Below are 20,865 nucleotides of genomic sequence, written 5' to 3'. Positions count from 1 at the left end.
CATCATTTTATCTCAATTCATAGCTAAGGAAACCTAGGGCGAGAATTGCCGTTTGCCTCTACTCTTATCCTCTTCTCTTTCCCTCATACCTCTCTTTCTACTCCCTCTCTCCATCCCTCAATTCTACTTCCTCCCTGCCTATGTTCCATCTTCTTTTGTCATTGTGCATATTCTAGATTCACGTATATTTCTGCTCGAGCTAAAAGATCATCATAGCTTAGTGGAGGTTTCTTGAGTAGTGACTTGAAAAATTCTTCTATTTTATTCCTTGGGTAAATGCACTAATCATAATGTCAGGTGTAACCGTCGGTATTTCTAGCCCTGCGTTGTTGAAGTATTGGCTAAACTCTCGCAAAGTTTCACTTTTTTGTTTCTTCATTATAAACAAGCTTAGATAATATTTCTGGCACCTCTTGCTTCAAGCAAATCGGTGTAAGAAAGCCATAGAAAATTCCTCAAAAGACCGTATGAAGATGAGTTGTAGCGTATTAAACCATTGTTGAATTAATTTCACTTACGTACCTAGGAACACCCTGCACCTAACCACATCTGAGTATTGATGCAACACCACATTCTCAATTCTTCCCAAGTGTTCTTCAGGGTCGGTATGTCCATCGTACTCTCCTATTCTTAATTGTCTAAAACTTGGAAGAAGTTCTTCTTCTAAAATGGTAGGGGAAAAAAGACTCTATCTCTTCGGCGTTGGAGCTCTATTCTCCAAAAGCTGCCTCAACATTTTTATCTCCTTACATAGCTCCTCCATCTCAGGATTCTCTCCATTTGGTAGGGGCTACGTACCTTCGACCCGAATCTTATGACCTTCGGCATTCTCATAATGTTCTTGTCATTGATCACGATCTTAGACAAATGTGAATTTCTGATTCTTTTGCATGACCTCTTCTAGTGTTTTGGTAATGAATTGGCGATACTAAGTAAAAATATTGATTTCGATTCCAATCGATGAAACTAGTAGAATTCAAACTCCGGACCTGATCTAATCTTGAAACCATGAAAAACCCGATAGAAGGGGGTCGGGAGGATATCCCGGCGTAGCCCCTCCGACACTCAAATCAAAGACTGAAGATATATCAACAGCTAAGGGCGCTTCTTGTCATTAATATATTGAACGAATAAATGATGTTACCAAACCTGGTATTCATAAGAGAAAACGTGGGGACCATACGTGTGAAGTGTAGGACCTCTCGTTCTATGGTTCGGCTAGGTCAGGCCTTCAATGGTTGTCACCCACCCTCTCAACCATAGGCTCGCCTTCTTGGGGGGCCGACACCCACAAGCTCGCTTCCCTTGCTTGTGTTTCTTCACGGCGACCCTCGTTTCTCCTAGCTTCACGCTCTGCATCTCCATCTGCTTGCTACCTTTCCCAACTTCTTGCTTTATAGCACATTCGTTTAGAATTCTTATGAGTTTCTTGCCCAATCAAATTAATCTTGCCCGTAGAAGCTCTTCTACATGGGGACAACTCCTCATCCTAGTATCATACTTAAATCATTATGTCTCACATGAAAAACCAACAAGGGTTTGCTTAAACGTCAAGGAATCAAATCTAAAGTCTGAGCAGTTTAGAAAATGTTTTAACTAGTCTCATGGCCGACTCGAGGGCGAGGCTCAAGAAGGACCTGTCTCATGGCCGATTTTGAGGGAGTTTCCAAAAAATTTAACATCTAGCCAAACATGATATCTGGTTCAACCGAACTTCAGACCAATATCAACATAAGCCTAAAACAAAGAATTTTCTCCACATCAACCCTAAAAAAAGAAAGATCAAACAGTTAGATATGTTATCAACAGTTTTGGAGATGCAAACTTAGTTTATACGCTACAAAAGGCAAAAACTATTTAAGTGATCAGCAGAAGTAATTTAACCGGATTCTATTACTAACATTACCCTTTATATCGGCATCTAGACTCCACATGTTTAGTTTTGAAAAATTTCTCGTCGAGTTACGGCAAAAAATTAACTTCAATTTTATAACCACAGGCCCGGGCATACATGCATTCATTGACAGAGGGTTTTCGCTTAAGTTGATTTGCAGATATCCTCTATAATCAAGCCAAATCACACTCTATATCGACCTAAGATTGAAGGGTCATAGAAAATGGACTTAGCATTAAAGAAAGCCCCCAAAATGAGACATCGAACTTCAAGAAACAAAAACCAAGAAAAGTTGAACTCTGCCAACTGCAAGGCATACAAAGTCACCATCTTCAATCAAAATCTCAAATGTTACATATTATTCCACGAGCCCATATGCTAAGTTGAGTGGTTCACTAATCTCCCCTTGCACACCTGGTAATCACTTCACAACCTCTTCTGTAATGGTTAGCCACACCAGGACCTCTACAATTGTAATATGAAACCCCTGGATCCTCACACGGCACCAAATCCCTTTTCAAAGTGTCGTAGCTAATATACCTCTTTTGCATCAGTAAAATCCTCCGATTACTCTCGGAATCCATCTCCAAATCAGCTTCTAAGCACTCCCCAATCTTCCCTGCACCAACCCTTTTCACCATTTCATTCAATTCACCAGTTTTCACAGGATTTAGCTCCGAAATTGAGGCCCCGGGACAGGTTTTAAGCTGGATTTGCGAGATGAATAATGCTACCAAGAAAATAGTGCGGAAAGGTGGAGTCTTGGGCATTTTGTTGGTCACGGGGGACTCAAAATTTTTTCCACGTTTTTGCAATGAAATGATGATGGGAGTGAGATCACATGTTAGTGAGTTTTTGAGTGGAAAGGGAAAATGGTGTCCAGTTGTTTAAGCGTGGGTGGACGGCCGAAGGGGTGTGTATTTCAAGGGTCGTAGGTGGGCAGACGAGGTTGCCTTTTGTGTGCGTTCCATCTTTCTCTTGTTTTATTCTAAAGGAAACTGTATTAAGACATCTTCAAAAAAAAAAAAAAATCCAATCTGTTTCTTTTATTTTTGAACGATCAATTAATCATGCTGCTCATATCTTAGTTAGGGAAGTTTTTTTTTTTTTTTGTGGGTGTTAATGAAATTGGCCTCATTTTTCATGCAGAAAATTTTAAATTGATATGCATTTTGGAAATTAAATGCTAGTTTTAAAGTATGATTCTAAACAAAATCACCTACATTGCATTTCTCTTTTAATTTAAAACAAGTTAGAAACTTTATTTCGAATAAAAATAATCAAATTTTTTAGTGATTAGCTAGTGTCAATAACTAAGCTTGGAATATTTAATTTGGGAAACATGAATGAATATTGGAATAACCCAAGTTTTTAATTTCAGGAGTATAAGAAAATTATAAAACTTGAGATACAGAAATTGTATTGCTGCTAGAATTTTGGAAAAACACTTTGGATGACTTATAAACTAGGGGTGGGATAGGGTCGGGACCCGTGCCGTAATATTCATACCCAATTCCCGTCCCAGTAAGAATTGAGAATTTTTTTTCCCGATCCGTACTTGACAAGTGTCGGGATCCAATGTTCGGGATCCCGAACATTCGGAATCTCATCGGGTAGGGAAAAGATATCCCGATAAATATTTATTTTATTATAGAAAAGATATTATAGATGATTATTGATATTGTTACATATTCAAGTTCTGTAAATCTACTCTATAAATAGAGGTCTCCAATGATGAATAAAACACACAAAAATCATTCTCTCTTCTCTATATTCTCTACTATTCACAACACGTTATCAGCACGAGTGCTCTTCAAGGTAAAATTTATAAATAATTTATTCTTATTCTTGTATGAATGCTCTTGAAGAAGCACAATATTTAGATTTAATATTGATGCTCCCGAAACAGCACAAATTATAGATTTATATTGATGCTCCTGAAGAAGCACAACTTTTAATTTTATGTTGATGCTCCTGAAGTAGCACAACACAACTTTATGTTGAAGATATTGATAGATCTATGAATAAAATATAGATGAATAAGATTTATCAATATTCCCGAAGAATCTTGATCTAAAATCATAAAGATCTATCAATATCTATGAATAATATTGATATAAAATATAATGTTATCATATTCCTGAAGAATTTAGATAACTATCATATGTTTCGACAATATTCTTGAAGAATATTGATTATAAATGTATTGTTGTTTTGATTTAAGTTTTTTTTATATCTTGGATTGCTTATTTAAGATTTATATTATTTTGATTTTGATGATTTAAATAGTCGCTAAAATATTGTGTGAATACTAGTATTTACTAGTTTTATGATAATTTTTGAGTCAATCACAACACTATTTTTGATATCAATTTGACCAAAAAAAAATAATAATAATAATAATTCTTCACAACCGCAGCTGTGGTGTGAGAAATTCTAGGTGTGGGAGTAATTTTTTTTAAGACATAAATTTTATTATAATTTCTTTAAGTCCAAAGTGTTGAATTTTTTCCTTTTCAAGAAATATATGGCTTGTTTACGAAGTTGGGCAGGATTCTGTGATATTTGTTTTACGTATTTAGAATAATTGTGCATAAAAGAGTTTTATTTTTTTCTTTAGTTTATAATGCTACAATTTGTAATTAGTGCAATTTGTAATAGATACATAAATTATTAATTGAGCACATCTCAATGTAAACCTGCATCGATGTTAGTTTAACAAATAGAATAACAAAATTTCAAAATTACATAGTAAAAGTAGTAACATGCATAATTTGTTATAATATTTATTTTCAATAATAGTAATGCAATTTTACTCTATTTATGTCATGATTCTAATTATATATATTTTTTTTAAGTTGCAATGGCGAACATCACCAAACTTGAATTTGAAGCACTTGACTTGACTGGAAAAAATTATTTATCATGGATTTTGGATGCCGAGGTCCACCTCATCTCTATGAATTTAGGAGATACAATAAAAGAAGGAAATGAAATGTTCCAGCAGGACCGTGCAAAGGCACTTATTTTTCTCCGTCATCACCTCAATGATGGGTTGAAAGTCGAATATCTCACTGTGAAAGAGCCACGAGAGCTTTGGAAAAATCTAAAAGAAAGATTTGACCATCAACGAACTGTAATTCTCCCAAGAGCCCGATATGAATGGATGCACCTACGGTTACAAGATTTTAAGTCCGTAAGTGACTATAACTCTGCATTATTCAAGACTAGTTCCACACTGATACTTTGTGGAGAGAAAGTCACTGATCAAGACATGTTAGAAAAAACATTCTTCACTTTTCATGCATCAAACGTGCTCCTGCAGCAGCAATATCGTGAACGTGGATTTCAAAGGTACTCTGAACTCATCTCATGCTTACTAGTTGCTGAACAAAACAATGAGCTGCTCATGAAAAATCACCAAATGCGCCCAACTGGATCCACACCATTTGCTGAAGCAAATGGAACTACATTTCCTGAAGAATATGAAATTTCATTTCCTGAAGCAAATGCTAATTCCACTCAAAATCATAACAATGGACGTGGACGTGGACGTGAGCGTGGGCGTGAGCGTGGCCAAAGAAGATACTATCAGCAACAAAATGGAAAGAAACATAAAACAAGCCACCAGCAGTGGAATTCCAATAATGAAGAAGCAAAGGAGAAGAGTTCCAAAGTATATGAAGAAAAATGTTATAGATGTGGAATGGAAGGGCATTGGTCTCGTACCTGTCGTACGGCAAAACATCTTGTGGATCTATACCAAAAATCAATCAAGGAAAATGGAAAAATGGAGATAAATTTTGTGGACAATGATGATACAATCGATATAACTCACTTGGACGTCTCTGATTCTTTGCTAATCCAGATGGAAATATAGATAATTTGATTGGTGGTGGTGTGTTAGAAAATAATAAGTAATTACTTTCATTGCTCTTGTTCCTACTTTGAATTTCTATTGTTTATTAGGTTATCGTGGTCTCGTTTTTATGTTCAGTTCATGTTTAGGATTTGTCATGGAGGTTTATTTTGTTATTCAATAAATGTTTTCATTATTCAATAAAATATTTCCTTTGAAAGCTTTACACATTATTTATTGAATTTAGCTTATTGAATTATATTTTTATTTTAGATTAACGATGAAATGTCAGGATGAATGCTTAGTGGATAGTGGTACAACACATATCATTCTTCAAAATAAAAGGTATTTTTTGGAGTTAACATTAGCTGAAAATAATGTTACAATAATATCGGGTGCATCAAAAATTATTGAAGGTTATGGAAAGGCAAAAATCATTTTACCAAATAATACAAGCCTATATATTGAAAATGCCCTATATGCGAGCAAATCCAGTAGAAATTTGCTTAGCTTTAAAGACATCCGCCGAAATGGATACCATATTGAAACATTAAATGAAAATAATTTCGAATACCTTTTCATAACATCTATTATATCTGGCCAGAAGCAGATAAAAGAAAAATTATGTGCACTTCCTTCTGGAATGTATTTTACAACAATAAAAACAGTCGAAGCAAACATTGTCACAAACCAGAAGTTTGTTGACCAACAGAGCTTCAAATTATGGCATGATCGACTTGGTCACCCTGGGGCAACAATGATGCGCAGAATAATAATTAACTCACATGGACACCCTCTAAAGAACCAGAAGATTCTTTTACACAATGATTATCCATGTGTAGCTTGCTCACAAGGCAAACTAATTATAAGACCTTCCCCTACAAAGATTGATGTTGAAATCCCAACCTTCTTGGAGAGAATTCATGGGGATATTTGTGGACCTATACACCCACCATGTGGACCATTTCGATACTTCATGGTATTGATTGATGCGTCTACTAGATGGTCACATATTAGTTTGCTTTCAACTCGAAATATAGCTTTTGCTATATTACTTGCGCAAATTATTAAATTACGAGCTCAATTCCCAGATCACTCAATCAAGACAATTCGTCTTGATAATGCTGCTGAATTTAAATCGCAGACATTTAATGACTATTGTATGTCAATAGGGATTTCAGTTGAGCATTCGGTTACCCATGTCCATACACAAAATGACTTAGCAGAGTCATTTATTAAGCGTTTGCAATTAATTGCTAGACCATTATTGATGAGAACCAAACTTCCATCATCTGTGTGGGGACATGCCATATTACATGCTGCATCATTGATTCGTATAAGGCCAACTAATTATCACCAATACTCACCCTTACAACTTGCTTATGGTCGAGAGCCTGATGTTTCTCACCTTCGAGTATTTGGTTGTGCAGTACAAGCCCCTCTCCCACCTACACAGCGAACCAAAATGGGCCCACAACGTAGACTTGAGATTTATGTGGGATATGATTCACCATCTATTATTAGATTTTTGGAACCTTTAACAGGAGATTTGTTTACTGCGAGATTTGCAGATTGCCACTTCGATGAATTGGAATTTTCAAATCTAGGAGAAATAAAGTTGTGTCCCGAAGAACAACAAAAGATTTGTTGGAATGAGAAAACACTATCACATTATGATCCTCGAAATAATCAATGTGAGCAAGAAGTTGAAAGAATCATTCACTTGCAAAGAATTGCAAATCAATTGCCCGATGCTTTTTTTAATACAAAGAATGTGACAAAGTCACATATACATGCAGAGAATATCCCTGTAAAAATTGTTGTCCCCATAGGACCAGCTATTATTCAACCTGCAAATGAATCTAAAATATGCCAGAAGCGTGGTCGACCAATTGGTTCAAAGGATATTGTACCTCGAAAAAGAAAGGTACAAGAGAAAGAAAATTCAAAATCTCCCGAAGAAGAAATCTTGGATGATATAGTACGAAAGAGGAATGAAAATGGTGAAATTGTAAGATACAAGGCCCGACTCGTAGCCCAAGGTTTCTCGCAGATACCTGGAATTGACTATGAGGAAACATATTCACCTGTGATGGATGTCACTACTTTTCGATTCCTAATCAGTTTAGCAGTATCAGAAACTCTTGATATGCGACTTATGGATGTTGTAACTGCTTATCTTTATGGTTCACTTGATAGTGATATATATATGAAAGTGCCTGAAGGATTCAAACTATCGAAAGAAAATGGTGAAGCGCCCAAGGCTATGTTATCAATAAAACTGCATAAATCCTTATATGGATTAAAGCAATCTGGTCGCATGTGGTACAATCGTCTTAGTGAATATTTGTTAAAAGAAGGATACACAAATAATGCTATTTGTCCATTCGCTTTTATAAAAAGAACAGATGAGGGTTTTGCAATTGTGGCAGTATATGTTGATGATCTAAATCTTATCGGCACTCCAGAAGAGCTTACTAAAACTGACAATTACTTGAAAAATGAGTTTGAGATGAAAGATTTAGGAAAGACAAAATTTTGCCTCGGATTGCAGATTGAACATTTGCAAGAGGGAATATTTGTTCATCAATCATCATATACAGGAAAAATATTAAAGCGCTTTTACATCGACAAGGCACACCCATTAGCATCACCAATGTTTGTTCGATCACTTGATGCTAACAAAGATCCTTTTCGACCACCTGAAAATGGAGAAAAAATCGTTGGTCCAGAAGTACCATATCTAAATGCCATTGGTGCACTGTCATATCTCGCAAATTGTACTCGCCCAGATATATCATTTTCTGTTAATCTTTTAGCTAGATATAACTCATGTCCAACCCGAAGACATTGGAATGGTGTAAAACACATATTTCGTTACCTTCGGGGTACAATTGATATGGGATTATTTTATTCGACAAAATCAAAGTCTCCTTTAGTCGGATATGCAGATGCAGGATATCTTTCTGATCCACATAAAGCTAAATCCCAGACAGGTTATGTGTTTACATGAGGAGACACTGCTATATCATGGAAGTCGGTGAAGCAATCCTTAACAGCGACGAATTCAAATCACTCTGAGATCATTGCAATGCATGAAGCAAGTCGGGAGTGTGTGTGGTTGAGATCTATGACACAACATATTCAAGAATCATGTGAACTCCCAACAGCCAAAGATGACCCAACTGTAATATTCGAAGATAATACTGCTTGCATTGCGCAGTTAAAAGGAGGCTACATCAAAGGTGATAGAACAAAGCATATTTCACCAAAGTTTTTCTATACACATGAGCTTCAAGAAAATGGTGATATTGACGTCCATCAAATTCGCTCAAGCGACAATGTAGCTGACTTATTTACAAAGGCATTACCAACTTCAACATTCAAGAAATTGGTGCACAAGATAGGGATGCATCAGTTGAAGGATCTCAGATGATTGAGATCAGGGGGAGTATCTATTGTTGTACTCTTTTCCCTTCGTTCAGATTTTTCCATTGGGTTTTTACTGACAAGGTTTTAACGAGGCAGCATTTGAACTCCCACATCTCTTAGAAGTGATTTAATGAGTCGATAATCATCTAAGGGGGAGTATTATAGCCACCGCACCACTGTTATCACACCACAAAGTGAGTGGATTATCCATATTTGGAACAACTTCCAAATCATATAGGAACTTCTTAAGCCATACAGCCTCTTTAGCAGCTTCAGAAGCAGCTATGTATTCGGCCTCCATGGTCGAGTCGGCTGTGCTGGATTGTTTTATACTTCTCCAGACTATGGCACTGTCACCAAGAGTAAACACTGATCCAGATATCGACTTTCGAGAATCTCTGTCTGATTGAAAATCAAAATCAGTGTAACCGTTTATTTTAAGATCTCTACCCGAATAGACAAGCATATAATTTCTCGTTCTCCGAAGATACTTGAGAATGTTCTTTACCGCTATCCAATGATCCATACCAGGATTTGACTGAAATCGACTGACTATCCCCACAGCATAACATATGTCTGGTCTAGTGCACATCATTGCGTACATAAAGCTGCCTACTGCAGAGGCATAGGGAACGCGTCTCATGTCCTCAAATTCTTGCGGTGTCTTAGGACACTGCTCCTTGGAGAGGATGATTCCATGTCAGGTTGGTAGATAACCTTTCTTGGAATCTTGCATTCTATAACGCAATAACATCTTATCAATATAAGAAGCTTGAGACAATGCCAACAATTTGTTCTTACGATCTCGAACAATTCGAATTCCAAGAACATAATTTGCTTCTCCCAAATCTTTCATTTGGAATTGCTTGGCTAGCCAATCCTTTACTTTAGACAATTTTTCTACATCATTCCCAATGAGCAGAATATCATCTACGTAAAGTACTATGAATACCACATTATAATCTTTGATGTGCTTGTATACACAAGGTTCATCAACACTTTGATCAAAACCATAAGATTTAATTGTTGCATCAAATCTATGGTTCCAAGATCTTGAGGCTTGCTTTAGTCCATAAATGGATCTAAGTAATTTGCAAACTTTTTGCTCTTGACCTTGTGCTATAAAACCTTCTGGTTGCCTCATGTAGATTTTCTCATCTAAATGACCATTTAGAAAGGCCGTCTTGACATCCATTTGCCATATCTCATAATCAAAATGAGCAGCAATTGAAAGTAAGATGCGGATAGATTTAAGCATGGCTACAGGAGAGAAAGTCTCTTCATAATCAATTCCTTCTCTTTGGGTATAACCCTTTGCAACCAATCTTGCTTTAAAAGTCTCCACTTTCCCATCTGCACCTCGTTTTCTCTTATAGATCCATTTACACCCAATAGGTCTAACCTCTTCAGGTGTATCTACAAGAACCCAGACAGAATTAGAGTACATCGACTCCATTTCTTGATTCATAGCTTCAAGCCACTTTTCTTTGTCAGGATCTTCCATTGCATGTTGAAATGACAATGGATCATCTTCCACCCCATCAGTGACTGCAACATTTGCCTCTTCGTCTTGACGATAGCGGAGGTGAGACACTGCGTCGAGGTGAGATTATATCTTGACTTGATTTAGTGGTATCGTTAGTGGTTTCCTTAACAACATTTGTTGTACGTGGAATGATCTCATCATTTTGTAACTCCTCGAGTACAATCTTACTTCGAGGTTTGAAATCGGTCATATAATCATTTTCAAGAAAAATGGCATTTGTCGATACAATTACCTTCTTTTCTTGAGGATCATAAAACCAACCTCCTCTCGTTCCCTTGGCGTATCCCACGAACAAACACACTTTTGAACGTGGATGCAATTTCCCAGTCTTTCCTTCCAGCACATGTGCTGGGCACCCCCATATGCGAAAATGAGATAAACTAGGTTTTCTCCCATTCCACAATTCTAGAGGTGTCTTATGGATTGACTTAGATGGCACTGCATTCAAAATGTAAGTTGCCGTCTCTATTGCGTAACCCCAAAACGAAATTGGCAGTGAAGAGTAGCTCATCATAGATCTCATCATATCAAGCAAAGTGCGATTTCTCCTTTCAGCAACACCATTTTGCTGAGGTGTACCAGGTGTTGTGAGTTGGTATAAAATACCATGCTCTAGCAAATAATCTTTGAACTCAGTATCAAGATACTCTCCGCCTCGATCGGATCGAAGACATTTCAAAGATTTTCCTAGTTGCCTTTCGGCTTCCACATGAAATTTTTTGAACTTTCCAAAAGTCTCAGATTTTCTATGCATTAGATAAATATATCCATACCTTGAGTAATCATCTATAAAAATGACAAAGTACTCATAACCACCTCTAGCTTGTGTTGTCATAGGACCACATACATCACTATGTATAAGCTCTAGTGGTTCTTTGGCCCTATTGCCCTTTGCAGAGAAAGGTCTCTTAGTCATTTTTCCTTCTAGACAAGATTCACAAACAGGAATAGTGTTAACATTTAACTCTCTTAAAGGATTATCCTTTACAAGTCTGTTTAATCTTTCTAAGGAAATATGCACTAACCTTAGGTGCCATAAATATGTTTTATCTTCATGAGAAACCTTTTGCTTTTTAGTTTCAGGATGTTCTACTTTAAATATTTCGACATTAAGCAGTGGTTGTTCATTTGGTCTTAGAATATATAACCCATTTTCCATTAATGCAGTACAAATCATACGTCCATTTCTTAAAATAACAATCTCATTATTATTAAAAGAAAGCGAATAAAATTGTTCATGCAATTTTGATACAGAAATCAAATTTCTTCCGAAAACTAGGTATAAAATAGACATTGTTTAAAACCAAATATTTATTATTAAATCTGAGTTTAACAACTCCCACTGCTCTTGCCGAAACCACTGCTCCATTGCCTACTCTCATCGTGAATGGCCCATCGACAAGCTCTTCATAAGAACTAAGTATCTGCAAAGAAGAACAAACGTGATTAGTAGCACCTGAATCAACTATCCATATAGAAGAATCAATAGTTACTAAACAAGATTCTAGAACAAGTAAATCATATTTACCTTTCTTCTTCTCTTTTAGGTCAGCGAGATACTTGGGACAGTTTCTCTTCCAGTGACCATCAATCCCACAGTGAAAACATTTTCCTTTGGGCTTTGTAGTGTTGCCTTTCTTTCTGTCATTAGAACTCTTCCAATTCTTTTGCTTTTTCTGAATTCCCTTTCCTTTCCATTTATTCTTCCTTTTCAAACTAGATTTGGAGGAAGATGGTTTATTCTCGACAACATTTGTCTCACCTTCTTGAACTTTTCCAATGGAAATAGCCTCAAAGGTTTGCAACTCGTTGAGCAATTGTGTCATGTTATAATTGAGCTTGTTCATGATATAGTTGCTCTTGAATTGCAGGAAAGTAGGAGGCAATGATTCTAAAATCATACTCACTTGTGTACCATCATCTATGGTCGCACCATGAGTTTCAGCTTCAGTGAAGTAATTTACCATGTTCAAAACATGCGCACCAACTGATTGCCTTTTCTCATTTTAGCATTCATAGCATTATTAATGGCCTCATGCTTAGATTGACTAGATCGCTGGCCAAACATTGCTTGTAGAGAATCCATTATCTGATAAGCATTATCTACATGCTCATGCTTTATCCTAAGCACGTCATTCATTCCAGCTAACAGGTAGCCTTTTGCTTTATTGTTTGCTGCTATCCATCGATCATAAATTTCTCGTACACTACGAGAAGCATTTAAAGAGGGCTCAGGAGGACATTCCTCTGTTAAGACAAACTTGAGGTTTTCACAGACGAGGGCAATGTTAATGTTACTCTTCCATTTAAAAAATTTCACCAGTCAACTTTTCATTAAGTAAAGCAAGAACGGGACCGGAAGTCATGATTGCTGTAATATAAAAGTGACATTTAATCAATTGAACAAATATCATATATAATTAAATTTAGGAATAATAAATATGATGTACGATACAATATATTTATTTTACCAATTCCGAGGAAATTTAATCTCGCATTTAACAAGTTGCCTTAGGGTCAAACAAATTAAATGACGATTAAATTGAGACTATCTCTATTAATAAATAAAACACTAAGATATCTTATATCTTCACTTTTATTTAATAATTATCATTTAATTTAGCCTGGATACATTTAAACAATTTAATTGCATCTTTATGAGTGTAACCCACAATTTCAGATTTTAAAACTCAATTCATAATTGCCACCCTAGGGTAGGTAAAGTATGAATTTAATTAAAAATCTTATCTTTTCGGAAACTAAGCCTTGAATTTTGATTTAAATGAAAACCTTCCTTAGGGATGACGTCCTATGCGTCACTAGGCGCCATTTAAATCTCATGTTGCTTTTGTTAATTGTGGAGGCCGTAGAATTTATTGTCATATATTCTTCTCTCACTCATTATAATAATTAAAGTTTCTCAAACTTTTAATTATTTAATTAATTAAATCATCTAATGATTTAATTATAAAAATTACAATCTTATTGTTTTTTTTTATAAATACAACATGTGTATTTTTTTTTTACATAATGAATATCATAAAATTTAAATCTAATTTAAACATGATACAATATATAAAAAATATAAAAAATAAATATGGTTGAAATTCGTAATTTTGCTTATTATCATTAATTAATAAATTAAATAAACCATTTATTTAATTTCAAATTAACTTTATTAATCAATTAAAAAAAATCCGATGATATAAATGAATTTGTCCCATTACACAATTATTAAAAACATGCTGGACCCAATTATTGAAAAACGTTGCATCAATTTTATTTTTTTTTAAAGAAGAACTATTCTTTCTTCTGTGCACATAATAAGTCTTCTTCCAGCTCATGTAGGACTCGATATAATAAATAAATTCATATTCTATCATCTTATTTGATATGTTCTCATAATTAAGATAAACAAATATCCTCGGCAATCAAAAATTTTAACAACTAAATTTATAAGCTTCAATAATAACTCATTATCATAAATTTAAATTCTCGTTATTTATATTCATATGAAAACAATTGGTCTGATACCATTTGTTGAAAATTTATAGAGTCTTCGGAACTATTCCGGCTATAAAAATTATTTTGATCAAATCAGAAACACTGCGGAATCGATGACATAATTTCATAAATTATAATCGAACATATGAATATAAATTAATGATGAATTTAAATAAAATTAGTTTCTAGAAAAACTAACCTTTTTGTAGTTTTTCTTTCTTTTTGTGAATCCGAGATCTGTAGAAACCACAGCTTTCCAGTACAATCTTTTCTATCGATACGGTAGTGTGTGGGCACTCAGAAATATACAAACTTAGAAATCAAATTTTTCAGAAAATATATTATGCTCAAATATATTTTCTCAAGATGGCTTATTCTCGATTTTTCTTTTTCTTTTTCTTTTTCTTATTGAAATGCCTGTAATGTTCTCTTTAAATAATTGAGATTTTAACAATCAATTCAACAACAGCAAAGAAATGATTATAGAAAACCAATTTTTCTACGTAATTGATTTTTAAACAATAAAACAATTTACGCTTGTTTAATTCAATAATATATAAGTATATCAAATTTGACTTTTCTTTATTTTTATATATATATATATATATATATATATATATTTTTAAATCAATTGTCTCTCGTTTTAAAAAAAAATGTGTATGTCCATTTATAATATTATTACGATAATTAAATTTATAATTATCTCATAATTATAATTTAAATATAATTAATAACTCATTATAAATTATATTTATATCTAAGCCTTTGATGATATGGAAACAAATTTTCATTATCTCGAGTGATTTCTAAATTGCATTTCTTATCCGTCATTAATATGAAAAACGGGGACCATGGACTCATAATTAGAAGCTCCAATAAATTAGATAAATAATTAAACTCTTTAAATAATTTACCCAATTTATTAATTCCATAATTACTTCACTAAAAATATGAAATTGCACTCTTCTTCATTATGAAATATTTACTCTACAAAACGAGTAGTCCATTGATATAATCATTACATATGAATTAATCCTCCAGAGACAATACATAATTGAAGCTAGGAATTTTTCGTTTTACCTCTTCAATTACTTCTTATCATCATTTACCATTAATTCACTAATGAGTGGTTCAATTTATAATTCAATTATAAATTAATTGGACCCACACTGAGTTCTAAAATTAACAAATGAGAGAATTATCTTTCTGCTTCTCGCAAGAAGGAATGGATTCCATGTCTGTGAATTCATATTCCCAGCCATTAATTTCAAATGTAAATCTAAAATGCAAGTATTGAGAATGCATAATTGCAAACTTTAAACAAGCAAATCAAGAATCACATTGAAATGAACATGAGTCTATAATCACATCAGGATTCAGATTTATTCATATATGATCATCTTTATGATTTAATTTAAATTTCATATTAACAACGGAATTTATTATGAAATGTCTAATTAAATCGGTCCAAGTCCTACATAATCTCATTATATATAAATGCCCCCATCTAGATGTCTCTACATCGACAGTCCGGATAAGACGGTCACATTCTTAATGTTTATGGGCCGCATTAATGATGCTTTAATTAAAGATCCCGTAATTTAATTAATTTCATCACGAACTTAATTTAAGTTTATTATCCATAATTTTAATCCTCTTGTATATATAACTTTTATATATACTAAAATCATGGTTACATCCAATAAACTAGGGATTTTTCTATGATATTTAAGACAATAAATTTCATGTAAATATGTTCAATAATAAATGTCACTTTTATTAATAATATAAAAACATAGTCTAATAACAATGCTTTTATGGCACTATTCCAACAAGAGGAGGACTCAATGATTATTCGTTCGCCGGAACCAGAAGTAAAAATTTTGGTGGATAAGGATCCCGTAAAAACTTCTTTCGAGGAATGGGCCAAACCGGGTCATTTCTCAAGAACAATAGCTAAAGGACCATATACTACCACTTGGATCTGGAACCTACAATGTTGATGCTCACGATTTCGATAGCCATACCAGTGATTTGGAGGAGATCTCTCGAAAAGTCTTTTTTGAATAAAGTATCAGAAATTATTCTTTACAAATGTTGATTCGATACAAAATTTGACAAATAGAGACAACTCCCAACCACACGAGCAAAAATTATTTTGAAATCGTGATTCAATTTCAGAATTAAACAAGAAATAGAAACTCCACATCGATGGATTATATGGAACGAACAAGGATTTTTCTTAATCTAGAACATAGTGATTCAATTATTTTTAAATCATGAGAATGAAAATATTTTTCCCTTGTACTCTTTAGCAACTAGAGGGCCGTGGAAGTGAAACTGTGAAAATTGAAAGCAACCCTAAATCGATAAGTTGACTAATAAAAATAATATTATTAATATAATCAGGTCTGGTCAGGATTCCGTCGGGTGGAAATTATTTACCTGTTCTCTCTCCCGATATTGATCGGGACGAGAGAAATCCTGACATTTTGGGTCAGGATATTTTCGGGGTGGATTCGGGATGGGAAGCGAGAAGAGTCGGGATTTCTGACAATTTTTCCAGCCATATTATAAACAAAGACCTAAGCCTATTTAAGTTATTTAACTGCTCAACTTGATAATCAATCTCTAATGTCATTTTCTTAGGGCATGTTTCAATGGTCACAGAAGACGCGTGATGAAGTGTGTCTTCCGTGCCCACGTGGGTAACTCCACGTGCGATGGATATAAAAATTTCCAATTTTTTTTATATAATAAAATCAATCTGGCCGTTTAAAAAATGAGAATAAATTAAAAAAAAAGAAAATAAATTGCTGTTTGTCAGGTGTTACCCAACCTTTAAAAACTTTAAAACTTTAAAAATATATATTTAAAATCATAAGAAATTCAAAAAATTAAAAACAAATCTGATTTTTTTAAAAAATTATGATAAATCACTAACAACCATATTTTGAGAATCCAACCGTACTTTTATAAATTGACATCATTTATACATTCAAAAATTCACAATTTCTTCTACTTTTATTCCAAAAATAAAAATTTCTTCCTCTTTTATTTCATTTTAATCCAAATGCGAAATGGATCCATGAAGAACTGATGATATTAATATTCATTCACCAAATTCTTCTCAATTCAATTTTCAATACTCCGACGACCAAATGTTGAGCTTTATGTTCAGCCAAACTTAATTATCCTAAAATCCCAATGAAGTCCCTCTTCCAAACCAAAAAGAAAATGGAAGAAGATTGTTGCTGACAATGGGGGTGAAGGTGTGACAAGGGAACATTGGACGAAGACAGAAGATGAACGCCTCTCAAAGATATGGTGCAACGCTTCCACCAATCTAACACTTGGTATTGATAAAATCAACGGTAGTTTCTAAAGATTAGTTTGGAAGGAATATAACCACGAGTTTCCAAATAGATGAAAAGTAGTTGTCCAATGGATGGAAAGTATGTATACGACACAACATGCGGCAACATTTCACAGATGTTGTGAAACGAGTGTTGACTTTTCGAAATATAATAAGTGAACTAGAAGCATTCAACCAAAACGGATTATCATTTGAGATGAAGGTATTCACTCTGAAATTTTATTTTTTAATTGAAATTTAGAATATTCTTATATATATACATACATATCCATGAAAGATATGGCCATTCGAAAAAAATTCAAAGGAGTTTTGACGAATGATAGCAAGAAAGTGAAGAATATTGATGGTGAATCTTCTCCATTTCATTTCTTCACACTCTCCGATATATCCATCGTCGATGAAGGAGACGACGTGCATGAATTGGGTAAAAGCATTAGACTAATGGGAAGGAAAGAATTAAAAAAAAAAACATGAAAGGAGAAAGATCAAAAGCTCCAAAGGTTGTGTATTTGTTCCAAGAAATGAAAGAAGGAGAGACACAATACTATGAAAAGAAAGATTCGAAGATTGCTCTAGCAGAAAATAATTTTTCAAAAGTTGAGGAAAATATAGAAATGAAGTGGAAAATGAGGTTAAGGGAGCAAGAAAGAAAGGAGATGGAGCAAAAACAATATGATCATGAGGAAAAATATTAACGATGTTCAACATGATTATAATATGAAGTTACAAGAAAAATTCTTTGTAAAAGATTCGGTTAATAATTTATTTATTTATTTCATAGTATGTTACATTGAATTATTTGTAATTGTTTAATTTCGTGTATAAGGTCTTATCTGTTTTTGAAGTCCAGTACATCAAGGTTAAGCATAACCTTGTAAGGATGTATTGGTTCTAAAACAGACTTCTAATAAGGTGTTTGGTGCAGGAAAATTTGATTCCTTATTGAATTTGTTCTCGTTGGACGTGCTTCTACACCTACTTAAAAATCTGGTTGGGGTCTTCTCATATTCGTATTATGAGATCACACACTTTCTTTTGGTGGTTCATGGGAAGATGACCATGTTATTGATGGAGGCTCACCCTCTGTTGTGTTTATCTTCAGATCTACGAACTTGATATTCACAAAAGACTCTGCAAGTTCTTGAAGATCTTCTACACCAATCATTTCTATAGTTGACATAAGCTTAATTTCTTTTCTAAGACAATTTTAATTAGATTGATCATTTTTTTTCGTCGGTTAAAGATTTTGTATTACTTGGCTGTTCCTCTTTGGTGTAATAAGGGTTTAATACCAAAAAATAGTGGTAAATTTTCTTTCGTTATCTTTTTACTAGAACTTGGTCGTTGTTCTAGAGTTTAAATTCTTGTTTGAAAATCCTTTAATGTTTCAAGAATTTATTTTTGTTTCTAGGATTTCCTCAATTTTTTGTGGTACATAGTATAACTGATTGACATTGTTCTGCACCATCTTTTGGATCTCTATAAGATCTCACGAGAGTTTAAAAGAATCCGAGACTATTTCTAGGAACTTATTACTTTGAATCATAATTTTACCTTAGGATTCTGATATGTTCCTCTTTGTTTTTGATGTCTAACCTTGGTTAGCTCTTCTTGTAAGTATTCCAAATATTGAAATAAGTCACGTAAATAATTAATCTCGAACATATATTCAGATATATAATTTTTGAGAAAATCTCCTCTTCAAACATTTAATTACATAGTAATAATAACATTTTTTGTTTGAAATATTTTTATCTCGGCTGTGATTCTGTTTCTGATCCAGTTATAAATGTAACGATATTTTTGTAATTTTTTCACGATTAGGAAGTTTAAACAAAGTTTTTAGTTTTTTTTTTTAATTTGGTTCTTTTAGAAAATGGTTGTTATTTATAAATTAATATTTTATTTAGTATAATAGATTTTGCTTAAAGTTATATATTTAATAGCTTTAAGAAAATCATCTTGTTAAATCATATTTAATTTTGTAAATATAATAAATATATCAAAATTTAAAAAACAAAATATGTAAATATATAATTCACATATTATATTACACGCAATACATGGGCCCAATTATTAGTGTGTTTATACATATACACAAATTAATGGCTCGTTTAGTTCGTTCGATTTAATTGTGATTATAATTTATTCATGTATTAATGATTTATCATAAAATTACAATATTATCTTTAATATATATTTTTATTTACATTCATTAATTACAACAACTGAATCCGTCACATGTACTAAATTATGAACCTTTTCAATTAACTCCAAATATGACCTATGAAGAAAGACCTGTCCAAATCTTGGCAAGGCAAGAAAGAAGATTGCGAAATAAAGTCATTCCAATTGTCAATGTCAAGTGGCTGAATCACTCGGAAGAAGAAGCTACTCGAAAAACCGAAAGGGATTTGAAGAGTCGCTATCCAGAATTATTCGGTAAGTTCTAATTTCAAGGACGAAATTTTATTTAGGGAGGATGAATTGTAAGGTCCAAAATTAAGACGACGTAATCCAATTGTATGCAAATCCAGGAAATATGAAAATAAGTAATTAATTGATTAATTTCTTAATTGATTATGTGACATGCATGATTATATGTTAAATAAGATTTAATTGTCATTATGCATAAAACTGTATTTTTAAGGATTATTCAAGTTGCGATCGAAGAACGGAGACCGATGGCTGAAAAACGTAAAATATTTTTATTAAATAATTGTTTTAATTATTTAAAATATGGGTGTTGGTTTTTTTTTTCATATTTTTGAAAATAAGGGGGTTTTGAGGTGATTTTATACGCCGAGGCGTAATTTTTATCGGTGTTGAATTTTCAACAAAAATACGAACTTTTTGGCAACCCGCCTATTTAATTCACAAAATTATTTTACTAAAACTATTTTAATGTTTTAATTAAATCCTAATTAAGACTAATTGGCCTAAATTATTGGCTTAATAGGCCTAAAGCCTTGTTAGTGATTAATTAGTATATATTATACAAAAACCCTCCCCAAACCCTACACTACACGCCACTTTTCTGAATCTGTCCTCCCAAACTCAATAAGTACATGGCACACACACAAAATTTTGAGGCAAAATTCGGTGGAAGCTTCAAGGAGATTTCAAGCCACGGTTCTTGTCCGTTCTTCGCAAATCGTCAACGGTTTTTCGTGCGTTAACTACGCAAAGGCACGCATAATCCTCCCCTTCAAACATCATCACACCATATTATGATTTATTGCATATTTTGAATG

General features: G+C 33.5%; 3 protein-coding genes across 3 annotated transcripts; 1 reads left to right on the top strand and 2 right to left on the bottom strand.

Moving 5' to 3' along the window:
• Window positions 1-4,757: 4,757 nt before the first annotated feature.
• On the top strand, window positions 4,758-5,774 carry LOC142544444 (uncharacterized). The gene has a single exon (XM_075651491.1). It carries the CDS (start codon window positions 4,758-4,760, stop codon window positions 5,772-5,774), a length of 1,017 nt encoding a protein of 338 aa, XP_075507606.1.
• A 3,553-nt stretch (window positions 5,775-9,327) lies between these two features.
• LOC142544443 (secreted RxLR effector protein 161-like) lies at window positions 9,328-9,780 on the bottom strand. Its single transcript, XM_075651489.1, has one exon. The coding sequence runs from the start codon at window positions 9,778-9,780 to the stop codon at window positions 9,328-9,330; it is 453 nt and encodes a 150-aa protein (XP_075507604.1).
• A 2,291-nt stretch (window positions 9,781-12,071) lies between these two features.
• LOC142544996 (uncharacterized) lies at window positions 12,072-12,711 on the bottom strand. Its single transcript, XM_075651989.1, has 2 exons — window positions 12,260-12,711; window positions 12,072-12,155 (listed from the first exon to the last, which is right to left on the bottom strand). Exons 1-2 carry the CDS (start codon window positions 12,696-12,698, stop codon window positions 12,148-12,150), a joined length of 447 nt encoding a protein of 148 aa, XP_075508104.1. The 5' UTR covers window positions 12,699-12,711; the 3' UTR covers window positions 12,072-12,147.
• Between the last annotated feature and the right edge of the window lie 8,154 nt (window positions 12,712-20,865).

This window comes from Primulina tabacum, chromosome 5 (genome assembly GCF_025594145.1).
Source record: "Primulina tabacum isolate GXHZ01 chromosome 5, ASM2559414v2, whole genome shotgun sequence".
Classification (NCBI taxonomy): Eukaryota; Viridiplantae; Streptophyta; class Magnoliopsida; order Lamiales; family Gesneriaceae; genus Primulina; species Primulina tabacum.
The sequence above is the reverse complement of the archived record's forward strand: the minus strand, read 5'-3'. Positions and strand labels throughout refer to the sequence as shown.